Here is a 9,896-nt window from a genome sequence, read left to right as displayed (position 1 = left end):
ATAAGGGTTAGAGAGAACAAGAACAGATAAGGCTAGGGGTATGGTAATGACAGGGTAAGGGTTAGGAGGAACAAGAACAGATAAGGCTAGGGGTATGGGTAAGGACAGGGTAAGGGTTAGGAAGGACAAGAACAGATAAGGCTAGGGGTATGGGTAATGACAGGGTAAGGTTAGGAGGAACAAGAACAGATAAGGCTAGGGTATGGGTAAGACAGGGTAAGGTTAGGAGGAACAAGAACAGATAAGGCTAGGGTATGGGTAAGACAGGTAAGGTTAGGAGGAACAAGAACAGATAAGGCTAGGGTATGGGTAATGACAGGGTAAGGGTTAGGAGGAACAAGAACAGATAAGGCTAGGGGTATGGGTAAGGACAGGGTAAGGGTTAGGAAGAACAAGAACAGATAAGGCTAGGGGTATGGGTAAGACAGGGTAAGGTTAGGAGGAACAAGAACAGATAAGGCTAGGGTATGGGTAAGGACAGGGTAAGGTTAGGAGGAACAAGAACAGATAAGGCTAGGGTATGGGTAAGAGACAGGGTAAGGGTTAGGAGGAACAAGAACAGATAAGGCTAGGGTATGGGTAAGACAGGGTAAGGGTTAGGAGGAACAAGAACAAGATAAGGGCTAGGGGTATGGGTAAGGACAGGGTAAGGGTTAGGAGGACAAGAACAGATAAGGCTAGGGTATGGGTAAGGACAGGGTAAGGTTAGGAGAACAAGAACAGATAAGGCTAGGGTATGGGTAATGACTAGGGTAAAGGGGTTAGGAGAACAAGAACAGATAAGGCTAGGGTATGGGTAATGACAGGTAAGGGTTAGGAGGAACAAGAACAGATAAGGCTAGGGTATGGTAAGGACAGGGTAAGGGTTAGGAGGAACAAGAACAGATAAGGCTAGGGGTATGGTAAGGACAGGGTAAGGGTTAGGAGAACAAAACAGATAAGGCTAGGGGTATGGGTAATGAACAGGGTAAGGGTTAGGAGGAACAAGAAACAGATAAGCTAGGGGTATGGGTAATGACAGGGTAAGGGTTAGGAAGGAACAAAACAGATAAGGCTAGGGGTATGGGTAATGACAGGTAAGGGTTAGGAGGAACAAGAACAGATAAGGCTAGGGGTATGGGTAAGGACAGGTAAGGGTTAGGAGAGAACAAGAACAGATAAGGCTAGGGGTATGGTAAGGACAGGGTAAGGGTTAGGAGAAAAAAAAAGAAAAAGGCGCCTGTCATTACCCATACCCCTAGCCTTATCTGTTCTTGTTCTTCTTAACCCTTATCCTGTCATTACCCATACCCCTAGCCTTATCTGTTCTTGTTCTTCTTAACCCTTATCCCACCCTCATTCCCTTTCTTTTATCCCAAACCCTGTCCTTACCCTGAAAGGTCATTGTCGATGACCATCTTCTGCAGGCCGGTGGAGATGCTGCAGCCTGCCCCGGCGTTGGGCGGTGACCCCATACGGTCAGAGGAGGACGGAGCGGTCATGTTCATGGTCATGCTGGACGGGTTGGTCAGCGCTGTGTTCACCTCCCGGAGGATCCTGGGTAGGGGGCCTAGCTTGGAGGCGGAGCTCTGAGGGTTAAAGAGGGGTTCAAGGTCAGAGATGGGGTCAGGGGTCATGGTAGCTCTGTGTAGAAGTTGAGGCCTTTGGACAGAGTTCTAGGATCAACTTTAATCCTTTCCAAACCTAATAACTCATTAGGGCGGGCAGTATGGGAGATGCAAGACTGGCCTTGTCTGGGGCAAACTTCCTCCTACTTAGGTTCACTGTTAAGCTTTGTATTCGTGGCATCCTTCACAGTTTTCTACTCTACTGTTTGAAGCCATTTACGCATTCATGTGGCAATTTTGCAACTTTTACATGCACTGACTTAAACCTTGGATATCAGTAGAGACCTCTCTGTGCCTGTATCAGACAGTGAGCCTGGCTGGGGTATTCTTTTTCCCATTACAGAGAGCTAATCTCCCTCTGATTATGTCCTTCAGTCTGAATAACGAAACAGGCCGGCCTCAGAGCCTGGAAGGACTTGATTTTGGTTGGAGATAGACGGGAGTGACAGGAGTGCTGTCCTCAGTGAGGATGGGATGCAGCACACAGAGTCTATGGGCTTTGCCCCCAATATACCTAGTAATTAACACGCTGGGATGGCTCTCCATGCGGAACCATGGCTAATGCACTAGGTGTCCCTGCAAATCCATTTGGATGCCTCCCACATAAACATAGTGTTTTACATCTATGTCCTCCCAGGCCCTCCCAGGCCCTCCCAGGTCCTCCCAGGCCCTCCCAGGCCCTCCCAGGTCCTCCCAGGCCCTCCCAGGCCCTCCCAGGTCCTCCCAGGCCCTCCTCAGACCATTCCAATAGAGCACTCAGTCTCACAGCAGTAGTTGCATTATGTAAGCAATAGCGTGCTGTACACATGATTGAATCTAGTTAGGTTAACATGCTACTGCACGCAGTACATTACTAAATGCAGAAGGGCAGTGCTGACTTCATGACTTGACCAGGGGAAAACTCCAGGCTAGTTATAGAGGTTACAACTAGGGACCTGGAGTTTTTCCTAATCAGGTAACATAGTCAGGAAAGACTTGGGACCTGGAGTCTTGGAAAAAGCTCCTGTCCCTATACAGTATACTGTATATTTCATGTGATGACTACTATGTCCATTGTATTAGTTGTCATTGCCTGGTCAGCCCTACCTGGTCCATGGTAGAGACGACCTCTGACAGCAGGTTGTGCAGGGTGGACAGCTCCCGTCCCAGGTCTATGTAACCTTCGAACCCTGCTGTGTTAGAGATGGTCTCTGGGTTAGAGATCTCCAGCAGGAAGCGCTGCATGTTGGTCCACTCATGTTCCAGGAACTGGTTCATAAAGGACATGTACTCCTCCTTACTGCCAAACCTGGGAGAGATGGAGGGAGGGAGGGATGGGGGAGGGAGGGGATGGAGGGAGAGAGAGAAAGAGAGAGAAAGAGAGAGAAAGAGAGATAGGGAGGGATGGATGGAGGGGGAAGGGGAGAGAGGGAGAGAGAGAGAGAAAGAGAGCGCAAGAGAGATAGGGAGGGAGGGAGGAAGAGATAGGTTGAGTATATAGAACACATACTCTCTTTCAAACACACACACGCACTCAACACCAATACACACACTCCATAAACCCACACACACACTCACTTGGCGAAATTGGCCAGGTTCTGCGTGACCTTGGCGATGAGTGTGAGTGTGCGTGCGGTGCGGTCATCAGGGTATTCCTGCATCAGGTTGAAAAGTGACGGGGACATAACGGCCGGACACAGGAAACGCAGGAACAGAGATGCGCTGATCAGACGCTCGCTGATGTCCGGTCGCCCCCGGCTACTGCACTCCTGTCGCCACGATGCAAACACCTCCTTGAGTTCCCGTGGAAACACACTGCAGGGGAGGGAAAAGAGGTGTTAACAGCAAAATGGAGGTAGGTGCACGTTCCACACACCTATTTATTTTCACTCTCATATTACAGAGAGCTACAGAGAGCTATACTTTATTGCTGTTTGAACAGGTCCTGCATAGCAACTATAGAACAGCTAACAGTAAGCGCTGAAAGCATATGGCCATTCATATCACTATGGTATGAAATTATAAACACATGGTAACAACACATATTATTGGTAATGCATTGTGGGTGGTGTCCCAGAAATTACCAGTAGGAGTTGATGATCTTGCAGAAGGCCAGCTCACAGCACATCTTCAGGTTGCTCTGGTGCTCCTGCAGGTCATTGGACGAACACTTGGACGGGTCCACCTCACAGTTCTCATCTGACTCATACAACGCCTTGATAAACTCACCTACAACACAGGGAGAGAGAGACACGTCAGACAGTAACATTCATTCAACTCACCTACAACACAGGGAGAGAGAGACACGTCAGACAGTAACATTCATTCAACTCAGCTACAACACAGGGAGAGAGAGACACAGTCAGACAGTAACATTCATTCAACTCAGCTACAACACAGGGAGAGAGAGACACAGTCAGACAGTAACATTCAAATTCAGTCACTTATCCCCTTTCAACAAGCAAGGGAGAGAAAAGAGAGCACGTCCAGAATAAGTAAAAAAAAAAAACATTCATGTCACACTCACTCAACACTAGGAGAGAGAGAAGTCAGACGTCATAGTAAGTCAGTCAAACAAGGACAGAACACATTCAACAGTAATTCATCAACTCAGCCTACAACACAGGGGAGAGAGACAGCAGTCAAGAACAGTAACATTTCAGTCAACGTCAGCTTACAACACACGGGAGAGAGACACAGTGCAGACATTAACATTTCAGTCAACTCAGCTTACAACACAGGGAGATGAGAGCACAGTCAGAAGCAGTACATTCAGTCAACTCAGCTACAACACAGGGAGAAGAAGACACAGTCAGACAGTTAACACTCATCACAAACGTCAGCTACACACAGGAGAGGAGAGACACAGTCAGAGTAACCTTCATCAACTCAGCACAACACAGGGAGAGAGAACACAGTTCAGCAGTAACTATTCATATCAACTCAGCTACACACAGGAGCCAGAGAGCACAGTCAGACAGTAACTTCNTCGCGCAGACATCACAGGCATTAGCCTATTCACATTCTCCACTGATGACAGTTGACACCAAGAGGAAACCATCTAAGAGTTACAACCTAGCTGCCAAACAGTTCTGAGTACTGGCTCAACCACACATTACAGGACTTTCATTTCAGGATTATTATTCTCTCATCTCTCTCTCCTCTTCTCTCCTCTCTCTCTCTCTCTCTCTCTCTCTCTTCTCTCTCTCTCTCTCTCTTCTTGCTCTCTCTCTCTCCTCTCTCTCTTCTCTTCTCTCTACTGCTCTCTCTCTCTCTGTCTAAACTCTCTGTCTCTCTGCTCTCTCTCTCTCTCTCTCTCACTCACTCATTCCCTGCACTCACACACACAGCGCATGCGGACCATTTCAAACCAGGCAGCAGGCAACATCAGACTGTATTAGCCGCGTGGGGACTCCGCCCGCAGACTCCTCGGTGTGGGAAAATGTGGTTCTCCCTCGGCTGAACCTCCATCCGCAGGACCAAAAGCACGAGAGAGTGTTCCAAACTCCTTGCCCGTGAGATGCATCTCCGAAGCAGGGCGTCACGAGGCGCAGACCGGCCCGCGCGTCGTGGATATGGACAAGGTTTGACGGTTTTGGCTCTGCTGCCATGGCGTTGTGATGCTGGATACCGATGAGACCCGCTCCAAGCTTTTCCCACCGCTTCCTCAGCCACTGTCAGACTCCTACCGCTGGAACGTGCTCTGGCTAAAACTTACAACAACAACACGTGTTGACTTGCAGGACAGTATAGATTACATGAAGGTGAAATGTTAATGGAGATTGTTCTGACTGAGGATGGGAAGGAGCCTGACTGAAGTGAGGTCTGGTCTGATGAGAGTTGGGAAGGGATCTGTCTGAGCTGAGGAGTGGAGGGATCTGTCTGGACTGAGAGTAGGGAGGGAAATCTGTCTGACTGAGGGAGTGGGAGGATCTGTTCACTGAGGAGTGGGGGATCTGTCTGACTGAGGATGGGAGGGATGCTGTTGCGGTGGAGGACGCACTGAGGAAGTGGTGGGTAGAATCTGTCTGACTGAGGCTAAGTGGGTGAGGTATGATCTGTGTGACTGAGGATGTGGGGTGGGGTCTGATCTGTCTGACTGAGGAGTGGAGTGGTGGGATCTGTACTGACTGAGGAGTGGGTTGGGTGGGATTTGTCTGACTGAGGATGTGGGTGGTGGGATCTGTCTGACTGAGGCAGTGGTGGGTTGAGATTTGTCTGACTGATGAGTGGGTGGGGTGAGATCTGTCTGACTGAGAGTTGGGTAGGGTGGATCTGTCTGACTGAGGAGTGGTGGGTGGATCTGTCCTGACTTGAGGAGTGGTGGGGTGCATAAAATGTTTAATCAGGTTTACCATGTATTATCAGTGGTAGCAATGGGACTGATTCTATCGCTATCTCGATCCTCTATAGGACACAATTACGTAACAACCCATTGCAACCGCCAATCTATGTAAGCAAGTAGGCAACAGACACACACACTAATCCACATGATGGCTCTCTGTTGAAAAAATATGTTTTATAAATTCTGGAGCTTCCTAAAGGTTGAATAAGATATAACGATTAGCGAGGTGGACTGAAGAAACCTCTCCTCTACTGAGGAGATGGACTGAAGAAACCTCTCCTCTACTGAGGAGATGGACTGAAGAAACCTCTCCTCTACTGGAGGAGAGGACTGAAGAAACCTCTCCTCTACTGAAGGAGAATGACTGAAAAACCTCTCCTCTAACTGAGGAGATGGACTGAAGAAACTCTCTCTACATGAGGAGATGGACTTGAAGAAACCTCTCCTCTACTGAGGAAGATGGACTGAAGAAAACCTCTCCTCTACTGAGGAAGATGGACTGAGAGAAACCTCTCCTCTACAGGAGGAGATGGACTGAGAAACCTCTCCTCTACAGGAGAGAGGGATCTGAAAGAAACCTCTCCTCTCAGGAGGAGATGGACTAGGAAGAAACCTTCTCCTCTACTAGGAGATGGACTAAGAAACCTCTCCTCTACTGAGGAAGAATGGACTGAAGAAACCTTCCCTCTAACAGGAGTAGATGTGATCTGAAGAAAACCTCTCCTCTAACTGAGGAGATGGAACTGAAGAAACCTCTCCTCTACAGGGGAGTTGGAACTGAAGAAAACCTCTCCTCTTACAGGGGAGTGGACTGAAGAAAACCTCTCCTCTACTGGAGAGAATGGACTGAAGAAACCTCTCCTCTACAAGGGGAGATGGACTGAAGAACCTCTTCACTTCTACTGGACTCAAGCTCAGGACGACAGGAATGAAAATCAGCACACAACCACAGCTTTTGAACCCTACATCAGATGTGAGCTAGATGGGCTGAAGGACTAAGTAAAAGTGTTGAATGTCAACAGTTGCAGATGGACTTCAATAAACGCAGTCTTGTTGCCTTGTCCTCTTCCTCCCCCTCTTCGCAGCCCTGTGTGTCCTTCCACAAATGTGGTCGTTCCTACTCTCCCTGTGTTCCTCTCCTCCTCCTCGCTCCCCCGTTCTTTGAGGAGGGAGGCCAGAACTAACGGGAAGTAAAAATACCCCAGTAATGGTGCTGCTATTCTGGCCCCACCAGTCTGTTTTACAGAGGACACACCGTAGGCGAGACACACACGGGCAGCAGTTACCACAGCCCTGGGCTCCAGTGGAGCGTGAACAAGGCACAAACAAGGCCCACTGGGAAGACATGTTGGATCTATGGTGGGTCCTCAGAGAGCCATTGTGGATCTTATGTGTGATCCTCTTTCTATCTGTCTCTGTGTAGATTCAGAGGAGAGGGACTCTGTCTTCCAGTGTGACCACAGAACTCCTGTCAGTATGACGGGGAAGTGTCTAAAGATAGCAGAGGCCATGACCGTGCATCTGTGCACTTTAAGGTAAGCATTCTCTCTCTGTGTTGTGTTCTCTTTCTCTCCCTGTCTCTTCTTCCCTAATTTCTCTCCCTAATTTCCTCTCACTCTCTTTCCCTTTGAGGCATCTCTGAGTCGTCTTGTTATTTTACTATCTGAGTGACAAAGCCTCTCTGTGTTGCAACACCAGTCACAAGTCAACATTGCTCCTATTTAACACAACACACCACACACACACACACACACACACACACACCACACACACACACACACACACACACACACACCACACACACACAAACACACACACACACACACACACACACACACACACACACACACACCCACACACACACACACACACACACACAAGTGTTCATTCAATTTGTACACTACAGTAAAGTAAGCAACATCAGTACATCTCCATGAATGTGTGCCATAAAAAGAAGCAGATATGAAACATTCTTGTGGTCGCTGAAGATATACAATCAATAAGTTCAGTTAACATATCAATGAAATCTCTCTGTCTCTCTCTCTCCTCTCTCTCTCTCTCTCTCTCTGTCTCTCTCTCTCTCTCTCTCTCTGGCTCTTCTCTCTCTCTCTCTCTCCTCTCTCTCTCTCTCTCTCTCTCTCTCTCTCTCTCTCCTCTCCTCTCTTCTCTCTCTCTCTCTCTCTCTCTCTCTCTCTCCTCTCTCCTTCCTCTCCTCTCTCTCCTCTCTCTCTCTCTCTGCCTCTCTCTCTTCTCCTCTCTCTCTCTCTCTCTCTCTCTCTTCTCCTCTCTCTCTCCTCTCTCCAGTTGTAGCAGTGTAGTGCAGATTATTCCCCGGTGTGTGGTTCCAACAATCACAGATATCAGAACGAGTGTTTTCTGAGACGGGAAGCCTGTCAGCTTCAGACGGAGATACACACTGCATCTCTGGGCCCTTGTCCTACAGGTACCACTAGTTTGGGGTCTCCTCCACTGGAATGTCTTACTGCGGAATGTGACCTGAATCTGAATATATCATGTTCTCTTGCAGACGCTGGTTCAGGATCAGGTGATGGTGGCGAAGGTGTTTCTCTCCCAGGTCTGAATTATTATCTACACGCATTTACACACGTGACCACACACAGGTTACCACAAACACACACACAACAACAATCTCTCTCTGTTAGAGAGTTCTGGAGAGGCTGGTGTGGGACAGAGGGACTCGTCCTGTGAGATGTGTCAGTTTGGATCGCAGTGTGACGAAGACGCAGAAGATGTATGGTGAGAGAGGGATGAGAGGAGGGAGAGAGGAGATGGAGGGGGAAGAGGGAGAAGAGGGACAGAGGGGGAGAGGAAGGAGGAAAGGAAAAAAGTGGGAGGAGGCAGGAAGGGAGAGAGGGAGACAACGGATGGAGAGGAAGGGGGAGGAGAGGAGAGAGATTGGTGTAGAATTTCAGTAATGGACAATGTGGATGTGAGACAGCATTAAATATGTAGGAACTTAGCAATTACCCTGTGTGCATTAATACAGGAAGAACATGAATACACACACACACACACACACACAGTACTGAGTCTCGTCTCTCCCTAGGTGTGTGTGTAACATCGACTGTTCCCACATCAGTTTCAACCCTGTGTGTGCTTCGGACGGCCGTTCCTATGACAACCCCTGTCAGGTAAAGGAGGCCTCGTGTCAGAGACAGGAGAGGATCGAGGTCACACACCTGGGCCACTGCCACGGTACACAAACACACACACACATACCTCACACACACACACGCGTGTGCGCAACACACACACACACAAGTTAGAACCACAAAATGTAGAAAAGTAATGTTTTATAAGTAAAGACAAGCTACACATGTCATTGTGTGAAATATCAGTTGTGCTCTCTTCTCAGGGGAGGGGGGCGTGTACATCCCCTGTCCTTCCCGCTACAGGAACTACTGTCTCCATGGAGACTGTCAATACCCTGACAACCTGGGCCCGCCCTCCTGTAGCTGCCATGCAGGGTTCAGCGGGCCCCAGTGTGAGCAGAAGGACTACAACGTTCTGTTTGTGGTTCCTGGTTCTGGAAAGACCCGCTATGTTCTCATYGCCTCCGTCATCGGAGYGCTGCAGATCACCATTATCACCCTGGTGGTGCTGTGTGTCACAAGGTCAGTACACACACACTTACACACACACACTTACACACACTGTTTAGATTGCTCATCAAAGTTGACCATCCCGCTTTGTGACACAACTCTCTAATTTMTTTGGATTCTGCTCTGCCTGTTGTTGTTGATGTTGTTGTTTTGACTGTTGTTCTTGTTGTTTTGACTGTTTTTAATGCTGCTGTTGTTGGTGTTGTTGTTTTGACTGTTATTGTTGTTTTGACTGTTGTTGTTGTTTGACTGTTTTTAATGCTGCTGTTGTTGGTGTTGTTGTTTTGACTGTTGTTGTTGTTTGACTGTTTTTAATGCTGCTGTTGTTGGTTTGTTGTTTTG

The 9,896-nt window shown here is 48.4% G+C and overlaps 2 protein-coding genes across 3 annotated transcripts in view; one reads left to right on the top strand and one right to left on the bottom strand.

The window, feature by feature from the left end:
- LOC112072568 (disabled homolog 2-interacting protein-like) overlaps positions 1-4,013 on the bottom strand; it is a 38,017-nt gene extending 34,004 nt beyond the window's left edge. For both annotated transcript variants that reach the window (XM_024139959.2, XM_024139960.2), the window contains exons 1-4: positions 3,671-4,013; positions 3,165-3,401; positions 2,694-2,895; positions 1,372-1,568 (exon numbers count right to left, since the gene is read on the bottom strand). In XM_024139959.2, coding sequence (XP_023995727.1) covers positions 1,372-1,568; positions 2,694-2,895; positions 3,165-3,401; positions 3,671-3,855 — 821 coding nt within the window. In that variant the 5' untranslated portion in view covers positions 3,856-4,013. The remainder of the gene's footprint in view (positions 1-1,371; positions 1,569-2,693; positions 2,896-3,164; positions 3,402-3,670) is intronic.
- Positions 4,014-5,106: 1,093 nt separating this feature from the next.
- LOC112072571 (tomoregulin-2-like) lies at positions 5,107-9,874 on the top strand. Its single transcript, XM_024139962.2, has 7 exons — positions 5,107-5,170; positions 7,355-7,446; positions 8,242-8,374; positions 8,459-8,506; positions 8,595-8,688; positions 8,999-9,147; positions 9,308-9,874. The coding sequence occupies exons 1-7, from the start codon at positions 5,107-5,109 to the stop codon at positions 9,658-9,660; spliced, it is 933 nt and encodes a 310-aa protein (XP_023995730.2). The 3' UTR covers positions 9,661-9,874.
- Positions 9,875-9,896: the final 22 nt, after the last annotated feature.

This window comes from Salvelinus sp. IW2-2015, unplaced genomic scaffold (genome assembly GCF_002910315.2).
Source record: "Salvelinus sp. IW2-2015 unplaced genomic scaffold, ASM291031v2 Un_scaffold1962, whole genome shotgun sequence".
NCBI classification, from domain to species: Eukaryota; Metazoa; Chordata; class Actinopteri; order Salmoniformes; family Salmonidae; genus Salvelinus; species Salvelinus sp. IW2-2015.
The sequence above is the reverse complement of the archived record's forward strand: the minus strand, read 5'-3'. Positions and strand labels throughout refer to the sequence as shown.